This window comes from Salvia hispanica, chromosome 4, assembly GCF_023119035.1.
Source record: "Salvia hispanica cultivar TCC Black 2014 chromosome 4, UniMelb_Shisp_WGS_1.0, whole genome shotgun sequence".
Classification (NCBI taxonomy): domain Eukaryota; kingdom Viridiplantae; phylum Streptophyta; class Magnoliopsida; order Lamiales; family Lamiaceae; genus Salvia; species Salvia hispanica.
In genome coordinates this window covers 40,142,792-40,167,111 of record NC_062968.1, presented here as the reverse complement: position 1 = coordinate 40,167,111, position 24,320 = coordinate 40,142,792, and the positions used below count along the sequence as shown (strand labels likewise).

The 24,320-nt window shown below is 37.1% G+C and overlaps 3 protein-coding genes across 3 annotated transcripts; 1 reads left to right on the top strand and 2 right to left on the bottom strand.

Moving 5' to 3' along the window:
* Positions 1-5,217: 5,217 nt before the first annotated feature.
* Positions 5,218-8,989, bottom strand: LOC125223803 (protein FATTY ACID EXPORT 3, chloroplastic). Its single transcript, XM_048127098.1, has 6 exons — positions 8,642-8,989; positions 6,998-7,391; positions 6,736-6,903; positions 6,136-6,182; positions 6,017-6,054; positions 5,218-5,608 (listed from the first exon to the last, which is right to left on the bottom strand). Exons 1-6 carry the CDS (start codon positions 8,873-8,875, stop codon positions 5,518-5,520), a joined length of 972 nt encoding a protein of 323 aa, XP_047983055.1. The 5' UTR covers positions 8,876-8,989; the 3' UTR covers positions 5,218-5,517.
* A 6,701-nt stretch (positions 8,990-15,690) lies between these two features.
* LOC125224246 (probable LRR receptor-like serine/threonine-protein kinase IRK) lies at positions 15,691-19,131 on the top strand. The gene is made up of 2 exons (XM_048127611.1): positions 15,691-17,417; positions 17,489-19,131. Exons 1-2 carry the CDS (start codon positions 15,949-15,951, stop codon positions 18,933-18,935), a joined length of 2,916 nt encoding a protein of 971 aa, XP_047983568.1. The 5' UTR covers positions 15,691-15,948; the 3' UTR covers positions 18,936-19,131.
* Positions 19,132-21,109: 1,978 nt separating this feature from the next.
* On the bottom strand, positions 21,110-23,916 carry LOC125224046. The gene is made up of 4 exons (XM_048127389.1): positions 23,524-23,916; positions 23,054-23,450; positions 22,379-22,506; positions 21,110-21,761 (listed from the first exon to the last, which is right to left on the bottom strand). The coding sequence occupies exons 1-4, from the start codon at positions 23,626-23,628 to the stop codon at positions 21,315-21,317; spliced, it is 1,077 nt and encodes a 358-aa protein (XP_047983346.1). The 5' UTR covers positions 23,629-23,916; the 3' UTR covers positions 21,110-21,314.
* Positions 23,917-24,320: the final 404 nt, after the last annotated feature.

Genomic DNA, 24,320 nt, shown 5'->3' with positions numbered 1-24,320 from the left:
TGGATTAAAATTACACATCGTTTCCGGTTCGGAACCGGAATCGACCGGTTCTTAATCGGCCTGTTTCAAACCGGTTCCAATTCTAAGATTTATGAAAATTAGAACTGGTTAACCGATCAATCGATCCGGTTAGAACCGGAACCGACTTAATAAGCAGACCTATTTCAAACAGAATATTAAATTATCATGTTTCATTTGTACTAGTGTGTAAAATGATATTTTAGGGATGCTCAAAAAGGATATTGTTTCACTACAATAAGAAATCTTTTTCGTAAATTTTTTCTATTCCTTTTTAAATACTAATATATCATCATTTTGAATATTACTATTAAAGTATTTTGTATAGAAATAAGATAATTAATAAATATTTAAATTTTCTAATTTGATATTCTGTTTTGAGGCTATCTAATCGGACAATCACGAGAATCCGAGCAGAAAAAATGATATCTTGAATCTAAAGTATACATAATATGTTATTCCTTCGTTCGCCGTAATTTCATCTTGACTCGGCATGAGTTTTAAGAAATTAGTATTTGATTTTGTGAAGGAAAATGAGGAAATGAGTTAGTGGAAAGTGAACCTCATTTTTATATATTGGTTTTAAATAGAATGTGAGTGTAATAAATTAGGTGAATGGTGAGTCCCTTAACGTAAAATGAAATAAATAAGCAAATGGGATAAATCACGGACAATCTAAAATAGCAAAATGGGACATTATTTCACGGACGAAAGGAGTATTTGATCTCGACCAGAATATTATTCGAAGTACCTGATTAATCGAGTTCCCAAGTTACTGAGACTTGGCCCAAATATTAATCGAGTACCAAAACTATTTGAAAATTGGATTACCTTAATTCAAACTTTCATCTAAATTTTTTTGGAAAAAAAAAAATCAAATTACCATTACCAGTTACGACAAATGAGCAATGCTTATGTCCTATATTTTGTTAAACAAATTGTAAGCTCGAAAGAGGAGTAAAATTTGCACAAAAAGTAAATTTATGATCCAATTCCAACAAACTTTGATCACTTAGAACAAACCTTCAACAGTTAAATCATTCAAAATATGATTAGACTATGTTTGGTACTATTAAATTGGAGGTGGAATTGGAATACGAACCTTATATTACAAGTTCACAGTGTTTTGTTGTCAGTTGTGTGCATGTAGTGTGGTTGTTTCACTGAGTGTGTATGCAATGTGTGTTGTGTGTGCGCGCGCTATCTAGGCATAATGTGTATTCAGTGAGTATGATATATGTGTTGTGTGTGCGTAGTGTGTGTATATTGTGGGTTTGCATATTGTGTGTGCGCAATGTGTTGTATGTGTATATTCTGTGAATGTGTGCAATGTGCGTACAGTGTGGTTAATGCAGTGTGTATTGGGTGTGTGGTTAAATCTATAGCAGATATTGCGTGTGGTTGCATATAGTGTGCGTACAGCGTGGTTACATTCTTAGAATTGAATGCTATTTTATTTTTTATGGTCGAAAATGGCTAAAATATTTTCCACGTATTCCAAATGTGTTTTTATTGCAAAATGCTTGGATCCAAAGTGGAAGTTGCACGAAGTTCATAAAATTTCAGATATGTACTATGGTTGTTTGTGCGATTTGGAATTTTCTCAATTTCGAGATTTGAGTTTGACAAGAGGAGAAGGCTTCGAACTAAATCTTCCTAATGTTAGAAGAAAACAAACTACTGTTAGATAGTGCATTTCATGCTCTCTACACTGAATATGAAATGCGGTATAACAACACTCACCAGGTACGCCATCTTCCTAGTCCTACATGGTGGCGGGAACTATTGTTAGGAGTGGTATACTGAAAAAGCATATTTTGAGCATGTTGCACAGATAGAATTGCTTGTATACAATAAACTCTACAATCCACTTTTAACCCAAGGCGAGAAGAAGGAATTTTATCGCATTGTGTTTGCTTATGCATTTATAAGATGTTTCTCAAACATTTAAATGTATAAGAAGCAAACAAGTCTGATTCTTCTGCATAGTAGACTGGTCATGAATGATGTTCACAGAAGGTGACGCAGTCGGTCCTTTGTAGAAGAGAAATAGAATTTCACAACCTAGATAGGCTTTGGTTACCTATCGCGAAAGGTTGCAGTGTCAGTCTGCATGTTTCCTTACCTTAGGAAATAAACGACATTGGTGTGGTATAGCACTGAAGGATCTAACAGTTGAGATAAGTCTTTCTTACTATTTACTGAAAGACGAGGTCTCGGTGATTGTTATTTCTTAATCATTGTTAATATTCTCTCTGTCCATTAGAAATGAAACGTTTTCCTTTTTGGTTTTTCCCGTTAAAAATGAAACGTTTCTAAAAATGGAAACAATACTCTATCTACTTTTTCTTCTCTCTTACTTTACTCTATCTTCATTAACTCACAAAACGACACTACATAAAATCTTGTGCCGAAAAACAAATGTTGCATAATTAATGGGAGGGAGGGAGTATAACATTGAGCATACGATATTGATTATACACTACTTTGATTTATCAAAAGGTGTGGATTTTTCGTAATCCAAGAATCTTTATATTTTGGGTAGTGGTGATCAATGTCTAGAGGTACTAGTCTAGTATTGTTATTGCAATGAATCGTGTGCTGGGTGAGTTCAGTTTGATAATATCTTCAAGAGGTGTTCGAAAAAGGTTTTATTATTCAGAAACCCGGACGATTGTTATTTCAGAATAATAAATAAAGATTTTGAACTAGACAACTCTTGGAAAATATATTATTTAATTAAAGTCAAATAGCAGACTTAAATTAATTAATTGATATTTATATCTTAAACACGAGAAATAATAAAGAGGTAAAGCCCGGATTACTCGTAATTTGGGATTGGACGGGTAGTCAATATTATTTTACTGTAGTGACTGATAATAATATTCTGTTGGACTTGTATTAAATTGGGCTCAATTTAATTAGGAAAAGTCCAACAGGTTTGGCTCAAGTCCGACCTCCATGGATCCCTAATCTGGCTCATCATAACTCTCTATATAAAAGAGATAAGGGAGAAGACAAATTAATTAAAAATTTTCAAAATTTTCGTTCTCTCCTCTCAGATTGAACAAGATTTTCAGTTCTCTCCAGAACTGGAAATTCAGTCTTCTTCTCTAATTAAGTCCTTTCGATTCTGATAAGCTTTGCCCACCCAAAGGTCATTATCTGAGTTCGGGATACAGATTAGAAGGTTCGTGGTTGAGTACGTAGAACATCTCATGGAGAAGGCGCAAGTAATCGTCGATTCTTTAGAGAATAAGACCGGTAATTCTAAACCGTAGGAAATTCGTGTTTTAGGTTTTAATTCCTTTTACAGGAATTATTTGCGTTCTTGTATGCAATTTTGTGTTTAACATGTGAATCAATTGATCTCATAATCAGTCAAATAGATCTGTATGCATGATTTATTTGTTTATGAATGTCTTTCGCTGTGCAAGGGGCACCAAACCCTAACAACTATTGTAACGTCATGATTGATCCAGACGTGGTGTCACAATTGCAAGATCTATACAGTACTACAACCAATAGGACTAGAGCTAATAGTAGTACTTATAATCACGCTCTATTTTTCAAGATGTAGGTCATCCTAATCAACAATTCGACGTCCTTGATTGGTGGTCAACACATGACAAAGAATTTCTTATACTCTCAGTAATGGCTAAGGAGATTTTCATTGTTCCGCTTCCACCGTCGCCGTTGAGCAACTTTTAGTGTCGGCGGTTGTGTCCTAGACGACAAAAGGAGCAACTTCTCAGCCAAAAACATGGAAGTCACTGTGTTACTCTATGATTGGACAAAGGCGGATATGAGAGCACAAGAGTCGGATTTTGACTTCCATGTAGAGAGTGATGGTGAAGAGTTTTCCACTGATGACGAGGTCGGAAGTGAGGCCGCATAACAATATCAATGACGGGTGGCCGTGAGCGGTGAGCATGGCCGACCAAAAAGGTAAGCGAGGTAAGAGAACTACGTGGGCCTTGATTCCTCATTAAAATTGTGGGCATGTAGGCAACTCAATTTTTATTTGAAAATCTAAACTTGAAAATCTAACTTTGAAAGTTTAAGTTGAGCTCAAGCCATTTTCAATTTTTTTTCTTTTCCCTCCCATTTCGTGTTTTTTTTATTAACGTTTCGACGACACTTGTAAATTATATCGCATTGTAATTTGTGTATGTAAATTGTAATGTACCGTTGTTTGCTACAACTCTAATTCAATGAAATTGATTTTATTTTCACTTTACTCGTCTTACTTCAATTTAAATTATTCATTGTCTTGTTCCAATTTATTTTGTAAGTTCAAAACTTTAAAAAAAAACTGCGAAAATCAAACCCAAATCGCCAAAACCGCCTGTTCGGAACCAAATGCGAAACCGGCGGTTTTGGAACCGGAACCGCGAAATAGCCTCGTGGTTCAGTTCCGATTCGACAATTTTCAAAATCGGAACCGGCAGTTCTAAACTGTAACTGTCGGCATCTCTATCCAGAGCTTTGTGATCCTTGGCCATGGAAACTCATTCACAAGATGCGGAGAGGAGAATGCACGAGGCATAAAAGCAATTTAGTGAGATGATTAGTGAGCTTAGGAAGCGCCTAGAGGCGTAAGGAACAAGTGTTTGAGCAATGCCAAGAGGTGGGCTCAACAGGCAATGACGGACGTGAAGTTGGAAGAAATGATGCAAGCAATTACGATTCTCAACATTCAAACTTAAGCGAATGCCGGGAAGAACATGAATTACATCGATGGAGGTGATGGACCCATGTGTGGGGAAGATAGAGTACCGGGAAAGGCAATGAGGTTTGAGTTCCCCAAATTTGATGGGAACAGATTTGAGGGATGGAAAATGAGAGCTTGACTTTCCCCTAGAATTTCAATAAGAGCAGATCAGGTGAAGACACTTTTCTACATTATTAATTCTTTATTCTCTTTCATTTCAACTAATTATCACTTTTTCAAAGCGAGTGCTAAATATAAAATGCCTTTAGTCCTTTACTAAAGTCTCTAAACAAAATTTCTCTACTACAGTGGGTTGGATGTAGTTTACAAAATGACTGTATTTATATCTAACGGGGGCTAACTAAAATTTGATCAAACATATGATTTATATAAATATTATTTTAATCAAAAAATGTGTTACAAAATGACCGCAAACAATTGAAATATTGAATCAAGTCATGTTTCAGCCAGAGAAACCCAATATATATATTGGAAGATTCAATATAATAACTCATTTCTAATATGCAGATATGATTATCTCTACAGATTTATTTAGCATATTAAAAGCAAAACTAACAATATCCCTCCACTGAATTCCTTTAACTGATACCCCTACTGAAAACAACTTCATTCTATTCCTTCAACTCACTTCAAACCATGGTTATTACTACAAAGCATCGCAAATCTTGGCACATCATATATCGATGGCTTTCCTCCCACCTGTCGTCCTTTACTTGATGCAAAGTACTTTGTCCGTGTGATCACGACTTACATCGCCACAAGGATTAAGTTTCGGCCCCTAGTTCCTGACTGGACCCTCCCGTCTGCTCTCTGTCCCTGATGATCCTATAGAGATAGAATGCAAGTACTCCGCCACTACATAAATATAAGCTAGACGTTAAGTAGGAGCAAGACGTTTCATACATCAAAAAATGAGGACGAACACTTCTTTGATTTAAAAATCAGAACAAATGTTTATCATATGAGTGCCATCTGCTACTAATTTAAGATTTTAGCGTGCATATTTATCTGCTATGTTCAGCTCTAGACCCTTCAAAAAAGTTCCTCATGTTATGGAATTCCTTCACTTCCATCCTCTTAAGAGCAACAAAGGGCTAACCCAAATTAACCAGTCTTATACCTCTTCGGCTCCACATTTAGACAAAATGCACAACACTACTTCTACTTCTAAAAAACGGCATTTCAGATGGAATTAAATGATTAATTTTAAAACTGGAATAACTGTATAAAAGTTTATGAAATGCAGGATGAGAGAAAACGGACCTGATAAGTGTTGTAATGAAGTTGGAAATAAATGGTCGCTGCAAATAAAAACAAAGAGAGACTGAGTTAGAACAATGGATGTGCATGACTAGCTTAGAATTTAGGCACGACAGGTTTACCATGGCCAACAGGCGCAGTTCCCTCACAAAAAAGATTGTAGCAATTACTGCAGAGACAACATGAAGTCGAGGCAGGAGTTAGAATAAAATAAGGAAGTAATCAACACAAGATTGATAACTAGCATAGCTAAACAAACAAAACTAAACAATTCCACTTCATCTAACAATGAGACATTCCAGACAGAGTGCATATAAATTCTCAGATGCTTGATCACACCGCGCCTTAACAGTATTACGCAAACAGTATCAGGAGTCCACACTCCAAAGATACCATTTGGTCAGGATATACATGACTTCTTGTCAATGCATTACTGGATTTGATCTTGTTTTTGCACAGATCTTCTTTCATAAAAAACTTTTTTATGACAAATAGAATGTAAGCACATAACCTTAAATGCAACTGAATCATGTATGCTACAAGTTTTTACTATATAAATTATAAAACCAATCAATTGCTAGAAGATACCACTAAATTTTACACAAATAAAACCATGTTTATTTATTCACTAGAAAGACACTGTAAACTTAAAATTTTTATGCAATAGATAATGACATAATGGTCAGTATATAATCATGAAATTACAGTGGACTAAACAACACCTGTTTGTCCTTTCACAAGCAAGGACGACGGCTCCCCCTTCTTCCATGATTTCAAACTTGTTATACTCAGGGCCAAAAGAGTACCACCAAGTACAATACCAAACCTGATGGCATGGATGCTTCCAGTAAACATAAACGAAAGAAAGCCTCCAACAGAAAGAAGTGCACCTGATGAAACAGAACAATTTTTGGATATAAATCTCAATTGTACTTAATCAAGTCTGACAATTGGATGAATTAAATAATGCACTTGCATCCATACCATAAGGTATCCCAACATAAAAGTCTCGGACTTTAGACACATCGTTGAGCTCATCCGTTGATGTAGAAAAAGTTTCTACAATATCCTTCACCGGTTCAGGGGAATTCTCAGCAGCTGCGGCCAAGTATTCTTTACTTTCATCAGCAGTTTCTTTAGCAATCTCAACCAAATCCTGTCTCGCCTTTTCTGCTTGAATCTTTAACTTCTCAGAAGTTTCTTTTAGAACGACGAATGCCTTCTCAGAGTACAACTCATAAGCTTCCTTAGACATGCTCTGCATTTTTAGAGCTTGCTCCTTGAAAGATGAGAGAGCCTGCTGCCATGCTTCCTCTGATTCTTGAGCTTGCCCTTTCAGATCCTCCTTTTCTTTCTCTATACCAATATCAGAAGGCTTCTGGTGACCAAGCCAAAACAAAACTATATATTAAATATTTATATTGAAACTATACAAAAAGGAATAAGAAAAGTTTAATAATGACTCCTAACAACAATAAATTTCACTATATCAGCTAGCCTCTTATATAATTTTCAGCTAATTCTGGAATTGGATCAGCAGCATCAATCTTTAATCCAATAAATATTTTGGAATAATTTAAGCTCACAAAGCACGGTAACTACACCATGCATACAAAATGTTTCATGGACAAATATTTGAAGTTTGCATAAATAATAAAAATTGTTTCATCCGTGTTTCATTTTAATTTTTAATACATTCCATCATCTATTTTTAAACGTGGTCAACTCTCTACCTGTGTGGAGGACAAAAAGTTTCGTTCTTTATTTCATGTTTGGTACAAAAAGATAAATCATTGTTTTATGTTGGTACAAAATGTTTCATTGTTGTTACATATTGGTATAAAAAGTTCATCTTTATTCATGTTTTATACCTCACGTACGTAAAGGATTGACGACGTCTAAACATAGATGACAAAATGTATTAAAACAAAACGTAAATATAACATTTTGTATTAGAAATGAGCCACTCACCCCTTAAAAGGCGTCATAAGGGGGAGGGTTATCCATACTTTAATAGGTGAGCTAGGATCGTTACCAAGCCGATGTGAGACAAAATATTAAGAATTTTAACACGCCCCCTCACGTGTGGGCCGGAATGACACATCGGACTTCCATCACGTGGGTAGGCAAGAGAAGAGATGAAGAGATAAATCCATCATCGGCTTGGGCCCGATCTGATACCATATTAGAAATGGGCCACTCAGCCCTTAAAAGGGGTCTTAAGGGGAGGGTTATCCATGACCATACTTTAATAGGTGAGCTAGGATCGTTACCAAGCCGATGTGGGACAAGATATTAAGAATTTTAACATTTTGTTTTTTTGTACCAATATGAAACAATGGCAAAACATGTTGTACGAATTATGTAATTTCCCCTCAGAACGCAGAGAAAGCGTTGAGAGAATAATGACACCAAGTCCTTAAGAATAAAAAATAAATGGATACATTTTCATCTCAAAATACAAGTGGATACCGACTGGAAAATCAATATGAATAGCTAGGCATATTCTAACATAGCACCATTGTATCTAATATATTGACACAATGCAGAATCTGATAGAAAAACAGTTCAAGTAAATGTAATTGAACAAACGAAAAAAATAAAAAATAAAAATAAAGACGAGCTCACCGATTCCTCATGGGATGCAGCAAAGGAGAAAACGGTGCGATTCCTCAGAGTAATTTGGCGTAGATTAACGCCGAGCAGCCTGGGAAGTGACAAGTTGACATTAATTTTAGGGGGGAGCAGAGGTTGAAACCCTAGAGTAGTCGGCGGCGCGTGGCAGAGCGGCATTGTTGAAGCAGGTCTATTGATGTTAGGAAAGGAGTTTCTGAATTTGATGGATTCCAATCTAACGCTCATTTCGCTAATGGAATTGCTTTGTGTTTGTGTGTAGGTAGGAATTAGGGAGATGAGGGTTTTGGCTTCGGTGATGAACCTCTAAAAGGAACGCGATACGGATGTTTGTATTTAACGTGCGCAGTGTGCGCACGCAAAACAAATGCCTCTTATTTTTCATTTCAAAAAAAAAAAAAAGTAGTGACACGTAGCCAAGGCGGGGCCCACTGAATCCGGTAGCGGGGCGACTCTCTTCGCAATAAAAAGATCCGACCCATTTCTTTAATTTTTTTACATTTGAATTTTTTTAGAACAAATTCAATTAAACATATCGCAGTTAAAAACACATTTAGCTTTCAGTTTGATTCGGTTCAGCTTTTATATGAAAATTGAAATTTAATCTATCAATTGATGTGGGGTAATTCTAATAGTACACATTGGATTGACACTGTAATTTTATAAATGAAGTAATGGCATTTGTCCGTAAAACATGAAAGATGGTGTAGTTTTTATTTTCTTTTAAGTTAACAGAAATTATAATGAGGATGTTTGAATCGTTGACCGATCTGCGGTTTGGTTGTCCCCCGCTGCAGAGGAAGCGCCTCTCTACGACGGAGACCTGACGCCCGACATCCCATCCGCGCTGAATGCGATTGCCGGGCGATCGGCACCCATTGCAGGCGCGACCTCATTCCTCCATTCTCTTCCTCTCTACTAAACAATGAATCCCGATGGGAGAGTCTCGTACTCCGGCAGGCCCCGCATCCCGGGGGGCCTGATGTACCAAAGTGGTCCCTACTTTGGTGGTGGGAGCCCCATGAATCCCCAGGCAACAACCGCTTTCTACAACTAGTGCTACGGACAGGGTATTGACATACACTGTGGCGACGAAGTTTATCGTCCGAGCATGATATGTACCAACGGGGTCGGACGATTCCAACATTATCCCGGAGACCGAACCCGAGGTTGATCCAACCTTCAGCGCTGACAAGTACGAGATGTCGGACATGGAGTCATCTCCTCCCAAGGAGGATCTCACTCAGAAATGGAAGGGGGTAGGGGAAAGGCGAAAGCGGTGGATGCGCCCGAGCACGAAGGGAAGATGAAGTGGATGAACTACACGCCAGAAGAATCGATAGCTTTGTTTAGGTATTGGGTCGACGTCTCCGAGGATCTGATCTTGTCCAACATGCAGAAGATGACACGATTTTGGGGCGTATCGAGGAGAAGTATGATGCAGCGAAGCTTCCTTGGGGCAAAAGCCCACAACGCTGACCCTCCGCAAGCGCTGGGAGCGAATGAAGAATGAAATTGCAAAATTCCAGGCAATTTACCACAAGGCCTATAAGATGTTGGGCAGCTGCCATAGGAAGACATCTGCGACTTGGCCATGAAGGAGTACTCGAGCAATGATACATTTACCCCGTTTAAGCATTGGGATTCCTAGATAATTTTCAAGTGTCATTGACCAGAACACTGTTCGTTACCATCAGGATGCTCAGTTTCGCAGAAGACGAGCACTCCAAATCCCAACTCACTCAACTCCTCAAACATACCAAGAGAAGGTTGGGAATGTATTACGATGTTGGAACGAGACAACTCCGCATGTCGTATCAGTGTTTTATTTTTCATTTTTTCCTTATAACATTTTTTAATGTTTATATTAATTGAGTAGGTTTTGTTTTTCTATGTTTAGCCTTCAATTTAATTAATTTTGGTATGTTATTTTATTTGATAAACACTAATAATTAATAAATGAATTAGATTTAATGCTAACATGGAAATGAAGATGGGCTAATGTATAAGGTAGAATTGTAAGATACTATTGCAGGAATTTAGACTGAATGATAAAGTGCTGAAGTGGCAGGAGGAAAATGGAGATGGGCTGATTTATTTCCACGACTGCGAATGCTCTAAGATTGATTGATACTTTCATCAAAGAAATTAGGCATGTATTGCGTACCCGCGGATACCCGATCCCGAATTTCCCAAAAACTAATACCTGATCCGAATTTGATTTCGGGTATCCAATTACTCGACTCGGTATCAAATCCTGAAAATTCGGGTACCAGCTCCAATTTTGATTTTAATTTTTTTAAAAATATTAACTATAAACTTTTAGAAATACAAACTTGTAGTTCGAATTTAATACAAACTTGAAGTACTAGTATTTAAGAGAAAATAACTACAAACTTCAAACTTCTTGAAGTGATTAAAATATAAGAGAAAATAACTTCAAACTTTTAGAAATTCAAAATTCGCTAAAACATATTAAAATAAATTTAAATAAAACAATCTATTTACTTAAAATTGACCAGAATTTATAGTAGTATTTTTAAACTTGTAGCTATATATATTAATCGAGCAATGCGCCATTGCCACTTTGATATACCGAGCATTGCCACAATTGACAAATAAAATTATGAACAATTTAATTTTCAGCACTTTGATCATAAATCTATAATGAATTTATCACTTTGTTGAATAAATATAGTGTTGTTGAATAATTGTCAGCACTTTGATTCTAAAAAGACGATAAAGATATTATATTTAATTGCTTAAATTTTTAAAAAACAAAATAAATACATAATTTTTTAGTTTTAAAAAAAAATTGAATGATTCGGGTATACTCGGTTGGGTACTAGGTAGCATGATACCCTATAATTCAAAAATCTCACTACCCGATTCCGACCCAAAATCTAAAAAATTGGGTTTTGAGTATCCAAATACCCAAATTTTTAGGATTAGGATATAGGATATAGGATATAGGATATTGACAGTCCTAAAAAAATGGTATAGACAAGGAATGTATCTTTATGAAAGAAGCATGCTAAAAGTGAAAATGGACAAGCAAAAGTCATAAGTAAGATGTTAATAATGTATGCTGCAAAGCAAGGCATAAATTCAAAACCTCCCTCCCAATCAATAAAAGTACAACTCAGGCGGGCCGCAATATTGGGCTTCGTATTATCTGGCCAACCTACAATATTTATATTGTTTTAAAAGCCCAATTGATAACGGTTCCTGGAACCTTTTACTTGTGTTACAAATGTAAAAGCCCAATAGGAAGTGGACCAATTATGGACACGCAAAATATAGAAAGTAAACTACGGTATCAATGTATCATACTATCAAAATTAAATGAAGGTTGCATTTATATATTAATTCTGCAGAAGCTCAATTTTCTATATGAGGACAACGCACCATTCACGGCACTCAATTTCTATTTGCGAAATCCCATGCAATACACACCAAATTTCAACTTTTAATTCAAGCCTCAAGTCAAATGTCAATCAAAAGAGGCCACGAATTGCACACTCATTCAACCAGAACATTGCACCTAAATGTCTCCTCCTCTATACCATTTCATTTTTATTTTACTTCACCAAATGAATTGAAATAAAGTCAAGGCAAACTTATCCAAATTCTTATTTCTTTGCTATACATCTAGTCACAAATTTTAATTCTTTATTCTAAGGTTTAAAATTTTAATTGTGCTTTTTTTTATTTCAGTTATAAAAACTTCATTGTTTTAATGAATTTTAGTTATTTTTTTTATTTATACATTAGTTTAATTATAAAATACAACAAGAAAGAATTAAAAAAAATAGGTGAATGGTGTGGTATTCAATTTTTAGAGCGAAAAAAATATGAATAGTACTCATAAAAAACATAAATAGTAATACTGTCAAAGGTTTTAAAGCTCAAAAATTATATATGACCTAACTATAAATATAAATAAAACAGAATTCTACTACTCCCTTCCTCTTTCCTCTCTAGTCTCTACAAGTTAGACAATATATGAGAAAATTTGAAGCCTAAAATATTATTCCTTAAATATGAGATAATAATATATATAGAATCTAGGATTTTGATATGCAAAACTTAATCTTACTCTACAACCCAAAAAAAAAACAAAATATACATACTATTTTTAGATAGCATGGAGATCAATTTTTAGTTTATTTTTATTAAAAAATTCCTAATTAAAGTGAATTGTATATAATAAAGAATAGTTAAACTTGTGAAAAAAAAAATAGTGGATTCCAAATTCAAGTGATTAGCACTGTAACCAACTAAAATTTTTAATTCGGCAAGAAAGTACAGTCAATTGATAAGACGCTTCACCTCTAATCTATAGATCGGGGTTCGAGTCATCACGTTGTTGATCTTCTAAAAAAACTCAAAATTTTAATTCCAACAGTGCTTGTGAAAAATTAACACTGTTTAAAATAAGCGGCTTTCCTTACATAATTTAGCGGAGTATTAGCTTAGTGTATGTAGTAAGTATTTAAGTTTAGGTATTAATGGAGAGTCTCAAAAGCAGTCAATGAAAAAATTGTCATTTTGTGTCTCTAAAAACTAAAAATGAGCCCTTTTTCTTCAAACTATTATTTATAGAGCAGAGTAAAATTTTGGATTTGACCCGATTTCTATTGGGCTTTTCGATATCAACAAACACATATCTTTGGATTTACTCTTTACTCAGATTTTACTACCACGTAACGCCAATTTAATTCCATTTGCATGTGCTAACTTTATTCAACGAATTTCCACTATAATCTTGGATTACGTAATCTTATAAATTAACGATCTTATCGTGCCAAACATTAATTGGCATTATCTAACAAGGATTTTTTGCTTAACTAAAATAAGGTTATAGTATGAATTATTTGTTTATTTTCCAACTTAGTCAACAAGGACCAAGGCCAATTAATACTTTAGATCAGATCTCAAAATTTAAATTCCCAACGTGGTGTTGGATTAGTTTAGAAGTTTTTTTAAAAATAAAGGTATAGTTTGATGGGTGTGTTTGTAGTAGAATTATATATCACGTTATATGCATAATTACACATTGAATAATTGTGGAAAAAGGTGAGCAAACTTCAAATTCAAGTCTCGTTTACCCACATAGGCATAATGGTAATGCTTCAAAAAGTCTGAAAAATGAGACGAAAGGAAACAAACATAGTAATTGAATTGTCTTGTTGATGCATTTAGTTTGACCATGTAAATAAGATGGCAGGGATGAAACGTTAACATATATTTTTGAATAAGTTTTTCGATTTTAAATATTTTTCGTACAAAATATATCAAATAAATGTATTTTTATCAGGAATCTAATTACATCTTAGTTATATACTTATATTTAAATTAAGAATTTTGATAGTATCATTTTTCAAAATACACTTCCCCCGTCTCTAAAAATAATTTTCTTTACCATTTAGTTTAGAGCATCTCCGGTGGCGGATTTTCCACTAGCAATTCACACAAAAACTTCCTGCCACGTCATCACTAGGATTCTCATCCCACTGCCACATCACTAGGACTTCCCCTGCACTAGGAATTCCCACTAGAACTTCCCGCAATAAAATTAAATTCACAATTATTCAATTTACGGAATTAAAATTTCGACACGAATACGAACGGGGAAATGCGAATATTTCATTAAAAAAAACATACATTATTCGGAAAAAAAAATTACATAGTCAATAAAAAAAATTAACCACATCAACGTCCATCCCTCCGCATCCAAACCTCTTCGATGATATCCTCCTGAAGTCGAATATGGGCATCTCTTTGCCGCATGTCGGCAAATGCGCGCAACCGCTCAACCTCTCCATGAGGTACCCCCATGTTCACATTCGCGCTGGCCACGCCGTGGCTTGGACCGACACCCGTATCATCTTCGTTGGTCCACTGAGTCAGTTCGTCACCTTCACTTTCGACAATCATGTTGTGCAAAATGATACATGCGTACATGACGCCGCCGATGTTGGAAATATACCACATCCGTGAAGGACCCTTCACCATCGCCCATCGACTCTGGCGCACACCAAATGCCTGCTCAACATCCTTGCATGCTGCCTCCTGACGGCTCGCAAAGTAGGACTTCTTTTGTCCGATCGGATGCTTGATCGTCTTCACAAAGACGGGCCAGTTTGGGTATATCTCATCCGCCCCCTTCCACAACGACATCCAATTCATTCTCACTATCACTATCACTAGCGCCCCCGCCACTACCATCCGCACGACTACTAGTCATTCTAGATATACTTGAAAATAGAGTTTAGAGAGAGAAACTTGTCAACACAAGTGGTGTGAATGAAATGAAGTTCAACGAGCCGTATTTATAGAGTTTTTCTTTTTAAAAAATGAATTTTAACTCGGACGTCCGACCGTGACGCCTACTGCGGCCACAATGGCGGACGTCCGGTCGGACGTCGCGCGGATATCCGATGTCCTCACGGGACGTCCGTGTCCGACCTTTTCCTTCACAACGGCGAACGTCCGGTCGGACTTCCGCGACGTCCGACCGGAACGTCCGCCGGTGGAGATGCTCTTACCATTTAATCAGTTTTATAAAATTAATCCATTTTTAATTTTTTAAAACCATTTGAGCATACATTAAACTTCAAATAAGATGGTCTCACTCACTACTAAGTACTAACACTACATTAATTAATTTTCTCTTACATTGAAACTGATGTCATCTGAAAAGTTTATATTTTTAGTAAATGAAAAGAGTTTTAATAAATTTAATGGAGACAAAATAATAATCTTATTTAGTTAAAATGAATTTACATTAAGAGCATGACTATTGCAAAAAAAATTATGCCTTTTACGCTAGTCAAATATCTTATGTGAAACTAGCATTAAATAAACTTTTTAATTGATTCGGAATTATAGTAGAAAAATAATTGCTTAGTGGAAGTAGTAATATCTTACATTTGAAGTTTTGACATAATAATATTGTAGGTTGCTTTATTATAGAGTGCGTGGAGAGAAGAGAACAGAGTATACATAGTCATAATGAAAAGCATAGAATTTGAAGAATTTATGAGACAGATAGATTGAGAAAAGCAAAAGTGTAAGAGCATTCAAGGCAAAGTTGCAACCGCACTGACATTACCTTTAATCACCACAAATCATCACTCTCTCCTTCTCTTCTATATTTCGTTTTCATTCTTCCAAACACGATGAACATCTCCCTCTCCCACTCCCACATTCCTCCGCCGTTTTCCCGATATCTCTAACCCAAAAAAATACAATCTTGCCGCGAATGCTTTTTTGAATTGAATAAATTCAACTGAGAAATGCTGTTGCCGGAGATAAAGTTAGTAGCTTTTTTGTTTTTGTTTCAATCTTGGTTGGTTTCGGCTCAATCTCTCTCCCCCACGTCTTTCAACGACGACGTTTTGGGCCTCATCGTCTTCAAAGCGGGCCTCGCCGACCCGCAATCGCGCCTCGTTTCGTGGAGCGAGGAAGACAACGTGGCCTGCAAATGGGCCGGGGTGAAATGCGACCCGAATACCAACCGGGTCACCGAGCTAATCCTCGACGGATTCTCCCTCTCCGGCCACATTGGGAGAGGCTTGCTCCGGCTGCAGTCGCTCACGCACTTGCAGCTGTCAAGAAACAATTTTTCAGGGACGATTCCTCCAATTCTCGCCCAAATTCCATCTCTAGAGGTTCTTGATTTGAGTTACAACACTCTCTCAGGATCAATTCCTGATGAGCTTTTCCAGCAATGTGGGCGATTGAAGTCGATTTCGCTAGCTAAGAACAGTTTATCTGGCCCACTGCCGCAGTCCTTGACCTCTTGCTTGAATCTGCAGAGGCTCAATTTGTCTTCCAATCGCCTCTCAGGTCAGTTGCTACCTGGGCTATGGTCTTTGACTTCGCTAAGGTTTCTTGATTTGTCTGATAATTTGTTGGAGGGGGAGATTCCGGGAGGGATTGAGAGTGTGGCTGATTTGAAAGTGATTAGTTTGAGAAACAACCTTCTTGTTGGTTGGCTGCCTCAGAGTCTTGGCAAGTGTTTGAATCTTAAGAGTGTTGATTTTGGTGGTAACTATTTTAGGGGCAGTCTTCCTGTTTCAATGAGGGAACTTGGTTTGTGCAGGTATCTTGATGTGAGTATGAATTCATTGACAGGGGAGTTTCCTGATTGGATTGGAGAGATGGGAAGGTTGGAATTCTTGGACATTTCTGGTAATAAGTTTTCTGGTAGGGTACCTAGTTCTTTAGGCAATCTGCAATCGTTAAAGCAAGTTAATATGTCAAGAAATAGGTTTAGTGGGAGCTTGCCTGAGTCATTTGGGGGATGTGTGAGCCTTAAAGTTGTTGATGTTGGGCACAATTCTTTCTCTGGCAATCTTCCTTCATGGCTTTTTGTGTTGGCTTTGGAGAGTGCTTCTTTTAATGGTAATAGATACAGTGGGAGCATCACTTTTCCCGCTTCTTGGTCGCAGTCGTTTGAAAGCCTTGAAGCGTTAGATTTGTCGTCCAATGCGTTAACCGGTGGGATTCCAGCAGCTATTGGGAATTTCAGTAGGCTGCAGTCCTTGAATGCGTCGCGCAACTCTTTAGCTGGTTTGATCCCAGCAAGTATCGGGGAGCTTAACATGACTCGTGTTCTTGATATGAGTCACAATCAGCTTTCTGGGAGCATCCCGCCTGAGGTTGGGCGCGCTGTTTCACTGCAGCAGTTGAGATTGGACAGCAATATGTTAAATGGAGCCCTTCCGAAAGAGATTGGGAATTGCTCATCTCTAACTTCATTGTGAGTTGTCTTAAAATACTATGTTTAACTGTGACATTGTTTGATCTGACATGATCTTGCTTTGTATATAGGGTCTTGTCGCAGAATAATCTCACCGGTCCTCTGCCTGGTTCGGTCACAAACCTATCAAACCTCGAGGTGTTGGATTTGTCATTCAACAATTTATCAGGAAGCCTGCCGAAAGAATTGACAAATCTTTCTCATCTTGTCTCGTTTAATGTCTCCTTCAATCACCTTGAGGGGGAACTCCCAGTTGGAGGCTTCTTCAACACCATTCCCTCGTCATCTGTTATTGGAAATCCATCTTTATGTGGCTCCATAGTCAAGCAATCGTGCCCGGCTGTCCATCCCAAGCCTCTGGTCCTCAACCCCAACTCATCCGTCTCAAATCACGGCCCTCTTCCACCAAATCTTCGCCACAAGCGAATTGTGCTCAGCATATCTTCCCTTGTGGCCATTGGTGCAGCTGTCTTTATTGCTCTTGGTGTGGTTACAGTCTCTATTCTCAATATGCACGCGCGCACCTCCATGGCACGGTCTGCTGCTGCACTCACATTCTCTGGGGGCGAGGATTTAAGCCCTTCCCACGACACTGAAGCCAACTACGGGAAGCTTGTCATGTTCTCTGGAGAAGCTGAGTTTGCTACCGGGGCTCAATCTCTGCTCAATAAGAAGTGTGAGATCGGCCGCGGGGGTTTTGGGGCCGTCTATAAGACAGAGCTTCGAGCGGGACGCTCCATTGCCATCAAGAAGCTTAACACCACGAGTTTAGTGAAATGTCAAGAAGATTTTGAGAGGGAGGTTAAAACACTAGGAAAAATCAGACATCCGAATCTGGTGACACTTGAAGGGTATTACTGGACACCTTCATTGCAGCTGCTGATTAACGAGTATGTCTCGGGTGGCAGTTTGCACAAACATCTCCACGACAGAGGGGACGATAGCTGCCTCGTGTGGCAGCAAAGATTCAACATAATCCTTGGTATTGCTAAAGGGCTGGCTCATCTGCACCGGATGGATGTCATTCACTATAACATGAAGTCGAGCAATGTTCTGATAGATACTTCTGGTGATCCGAAGGTGGGGGATTTCGCCCTGGCCCGGCTGCTCCCAGCATTGGACCGCTATATCCTGAGCAGCAAGATTCAGAGTGCACTCGGGTACATGGCCCCAGAGTTTGCGTGTCAAAGTGTCAAGATCACTGAGAAATGTGATGTCTACGGATTTGGCGTCTTGACTCTGGAAGTGCTGACTGGGAAAAGACCGGTGGAGTACATGGAAGACGATGTGGTGGTACTGAGTGACATGGTGAGGGAAGCGTTAGACGAAGGCAGGATAGAGGAATGTATTGACACGAGGCTGAAAGGTAGCTATCCGGTGGAGGAGGCGATTCCGGTAATAAAGCTCGGTTTGATTTGTGCCTCGCAAGTGCCATCAAATCGCCCCGACATGGAAGAGGTCATAAGGATTTTGGAACTCATCCTATCTTCTTCAGAGAAGGAAGAAATGGAATCATAATCTGCAAGAGGAAGATTTAAGTTAAAATTTGTTGGTATCAGGTGAAGAGGAATCCAGTTTGTGTTCAATATACAAAGAAAGTAGGCTTGCTATGAAATCTATCATAAGTTTTGAAATCTCCTTTGCTTTATTCTTTACATTACTGGATTTTTGTTCATGTGATCTCTCTAGTAATAGTAATACTATACTTGTGATTGATCTTGATCACTAGAGTCTTTAAGTTGTCTGAAAATATGACACCTCATTTTCATTACTTATTTGCTTTTTGGTTAGGTTGTGGTGTAACCAAATGCAAACTCTAATATCGTACAAACTTCAATATATGATCTGGATTGTTAGAAAATGTAAATAGATGACAAAATAACATCAACAGAAAATATCAACACAATATCAATGGTTAACAGTTGACGTTGTGTTGACATCGAAATTTTGAAATTTTACAATATTTCAACTATCTAGTGAAAACTGAAGAGGATTTGTCTATCTCCTTTACGTTTTAGAAATGGGTCATTCACGTCCAAGGACATATAAATGAGACATAATCATCGTCAAGTCGATGTGAAACAAGAATGAAGTGTTCAATATATGTAATAAACGAGACATGAATCGAGCAAGTTGACACGTGGTCTAACTTAAGGCATATACAGTAAATTAAGTTTGGTTTGTTCGATTATTACAACTTGGATGCTAAGCAAACTTAATGTTTGTTGATTCTAATTAACAAACAAAATTAATCAGCACCATCTTGTGATCATTGCTTGCTTACTATCTAAGTGAATTTTCAAGCACAGCTTCAGGCTTTGCATCTCATATTGTCTCCTGAAAGCAATGCTCATAGAGTGGGCCACCAATCAAATAACTATAAAGGATTGGAAAAAAGGGAGAGTTATGGGAATTTGCGAAAAATGTTTAAAAAATTGTTCCATTGAGGTTATAGGGGTGTATTGCTTATAAGACAGAATGATGTGCCATGCAACATCTTTTATTTGAATAGGGAAAGTTGGATGGAGCATAAGCATAAGCATGATGAGTATTAGTATGTCAAAAGGTGTGATATAAGTGGGGACACATTCAATGTTAATGCTCATTTGGCATAATCATTTCATTTATTAAAGTGAAGCATGCCCTTTATATTTCCATACTCCACCAAAAACTAAACCATACATTATAATTTTTCATCAACTACAATCTTCATTATTGGTATACATTGTATTGATGATGTTGGGATGATATATAAACAATTGCACGCTTCCACTTTACTTTCCAAACTAAAATATTGAATAATCTTGTGATTTGATTTTGAATATTTATCAGACTACTAGCAAACGAAAAAAAAAAGATAAAAAAATGCTATAAGAGCAGCCATTTCTTTCCTTTCCTTTGTCATATGCCACGCACCTACTTTTCAAAATAAAAAATATAAATATTTCTATAGTTTAACCATTTGTCACACTACTAACAAATAACAAAGAAATAAAATTAAAAAAACCCATTTCAAACAGTACACTAAAACTTAAAATAAGATAGATAATTAGCTTCAATAATATTCCAAAACCAATCCTTTTTTAAATAGCAGGAATACCTTTTTTTTTAGGTTTACACTAAAACAAAATAAAAAAACTTTTTAAAATTTTGTGAGTAAAAAAGGAATAATATAGAGCATCTTCTTTTAAGTTTGAATTTAGTGTAAATGATTTGAATAAATCATACTTTCTCCGTTCCGTAGTAGTAGAGACATTTCTTTTCGGCACACAATTTAAGAAAAATTGTGCTAAGTGAGTTAGTACAGAATAAAGTAGGAAGTTCCCGAAAATGGGTTAAGAAAGAATGGGGTAAAGAAAAAAAATGGGTTACTACTTGTTACCAAATGAAAATGATCAACTATAAACGAAGTTCCCGAAATGGAAAAACAGCTCAACTACTCAACTACGAAGGATGCATATTTTTATTGTACTGACCAAAAGCACAAAAGCGGTTATATTTTTATGGGAGTAATATTCAAAAAGATTAAAAAAACATTAAATTAATGCCTGCACTCTAGCAAAGCCCGTCGATTTTGATGCATGTAACGCAACCGCGCTCTGCACATGCCTGACATGAAAGGCGCGGCTGGTCCATGTTGCGGATGCTCTAACTTGCAAACAAGAGCTTCCATTTTTAGCACAAAACTGATCTTGCACAAAAGATCCAATATAAAAAGCAGTGCTTACATTTTCCTATCATGGCAAAACGAGGAAAAAGATTCATAATTTACCAATGGCTCTGTCGTTTGTTATCCCGCTTTGCAAAATCTGTATGCCTTACTCTTGCGTGGAGTATTTTGCGCTTAGCAAAATCTGTATGTCTTACACTCTTGTGGGGGTTTTTTTTTGTGTAATCCTAATCGTCCCAGCCATTTTCCCATCCATCTCTCTTTGGAGACCTAGAGGTGAGTCCATCGGCAGAGACACTTCTTACTTGGTGTCCAGATGGGGACTTCACTTCAACATCCTCATCCCAATCATCGTCCCAATCCTGATCCCAGCCTTCGGAGCTATCCACGTTAGCAGTAGATTCTGGAAGGCCCATTTCAAGCTCTTGATAAGTCACTACATCCTGCTGGTTTCTCTTCCTAAATCTGCAACAGGCCCATGTCCCTCCTAAAAGAAATGTGATGAGGAAAGAAGCATACACGGCATATATAGGAGTCACTTGCTTAGAGTAGAAAGAGAGCTGCTGCATAATCTTGTCGACGGAAGCAGACTGCAATAAAACAAGATTGCATGGGGCACCTCCAGAACTCACTATCAGTTTGTTGCTCTTGCCAACTACAGATGAAATGTTTATCTGCATAGCATGGATTCATTAATAAAGCAAAAATACGAAATAAATACTTCGTGTTTTTCATATGAATTATCCCATATTCTATAACCACATTTATGCATGAATGAGTATTTCGAATTATAAATATATTTTTTTTAAACATGAATCCTATTTGTCTACGATCCTATGAGCTACAGAACTGCCTTGTATTAGTACTTGAGAATGAAACTAACTTCCCACTTACCATTCCAGCATCACACATAGAGAAATCATAATACTTATTGTCTTCAGTTTTCAATTTATATACAAGTATTGCAATGGACTAGCATCAGGCTATAATGTATATCGCGATCACATATAACTATAAGGAAATAACTTCCAAATATTTTTATTAATTTTTTTTAAAATGGTCATTTGCTGTATACAACTTATAGTTTCCTTAATCATCATACAAATATTAATTTTGACAAAATCCATTTTAAAATCCGAAGGAAAAGTTAAAATACATCATTCTTATTTGTAGACCTCGCATAACAAACAGCCTAATAGAATATTCCAAACATCATATAATTCATATGTTACAAGTGAGACAAACAACCCATTGAAATATTTCTATGCACACAAACAATGAAGATCCATACCTTTTTACTTGTATGTTTGGGTACTTCGACATCTGACACAAAATATTCAACTGAATTAGGTAATTTGATGTTGACTTTCAAAGTATTTTCTCCTTCATTCGTCGCTACAAGAAACACACTATCTATCCCTGCCAAAATGAAGTGTAGTTATTTCTTTGCAGCTCGGATAAGTAAAGCAATTGACCCAAAAAAGGAAATGAAAACCATCAGTTTTCCTAACCGCACAAGTGAGAACCAAATATTTTAGGATCTCTAGCAAAGAGTTACAAGTCGAAGGAGCAAGCCAGTATTCTTTCTCCTTGTCTATCAAACATATATTGTGAATTATTTTCGTTCTTTTCAGAGTCCTATACTAAGAGACTGAAGTGCATCAGCAATATCTAATAACAATGTCAATGATAGCCACTAAATGCTGTATGATGAGAATCGAGATGCTCTAGCATGGCCATGAACTTCCTTAACGAGCGTTGCACAATCCTTCATGACTTGGATGGCCAAGTTTAGCCCTACTAGGGGGAAAAGGTTCCTACATCCAAGATTCTGCTACTACCACTGGAATAACTAATATCTTCATATAATCTTAGACATTTTCTTTGTGAACAAAAACCATCATCTAGCATTCAAACAAAAGAATTAGATACTACCAACATTAACACGTAATAGGAGAACAAGTACCGCCATCTTTCGACATTTTAATGCAGGCAAGCATTGTTTGCTCCCTGCAACTGCTGACAGATCCATCGCAGCTGACGTTGTCATCTGGCTTCGGCATGGTCACATTGGCCTTCTCATTGCCTCCAACAACTTCATTGCCCTTCTTCTCACCCTCTGGCGGGCTAGGAGCACCTAAACTTTTAGTGCCATTGTCAGGTTTCTTCCATTCCTCCGGATGAACTGGTAATGTCGAATCACTATTAGTCTGATTGCCCGCCTGAGATTCCTCTGGCTTCTCTAATTCAGGCTTTTCGGATTCTTTCGGCTTGTCTAATTGAGGATTTTCTGTATTTATCGAGCTCGTATTCGGATTCATATTCGTATTCGAATCATTAACTGGGCTTGCAATTGGTGAAACCTAAACCAAAAAAACCACTCATAAAAATCTATGATTTTCGCAATATACAGAAGCGCGCGGAGAAGAAGCTTACCTGAGAATCCGCAGGAGCATTATTCCCGTCACTAGCGATCAATTTGCAAGTGGTAGACAAAAATAGGAATACCAAGACGATTGCGATAGACCGATTTTTATCCATTCGACAATACTTCCAGCAAATTTTCTAGCTTGTTCCGATCATTCCAATCGAAACGAAGCCAAAAAACTCATTTTCCAGCGGAATCTTCAAACTTAGCTATCCCTTCCAAATAGGCTTCGGATTCACGCAGAGTTGTTTCTAAGAAACGAATTAGGATATACAATGAATCCAAAAGGAGGAATTTTAAAAAATTTAAGCTGGAAATTAGGGGATTAAAGCAAATTGATGATCGAATGAATTTAGGGTTTGCGAATCGATGGATCTAAAACGTGAACAGAAAACGAGATCGCGCCAATGTTAATCAGCAAGTAGTTCGTTGTCAATATTTGTTCTTCTACGAGCTGCTCCAATCAATATCTGACACGTGTTATTTGCAAAATTGGGCTTTATACTTGTATAGCCCAATCAATTTCAAGGTCTAAAGGAACATTTGTTGGGCTTCTGAATCAATCGAAACGTTATTTTGTTTCTGTTACTCCCTCAGTCCCCCCTTCTCTCGTTCACAAAAAATAGTCTCAGTTTTCATTTGTAGACAGTATATATTTTAATAAAAAATTAGTCTAATAAGAGCATCCATAATGGTCGCCATACTAGTCCACCTTAATGGTTGCCCCATCAGCATTTTTTAGTTCGGCCCTTCCTTCTGCAGTGGTTTCGCCCTAATATCCGCCCTATCAATTAAACTCATTTTT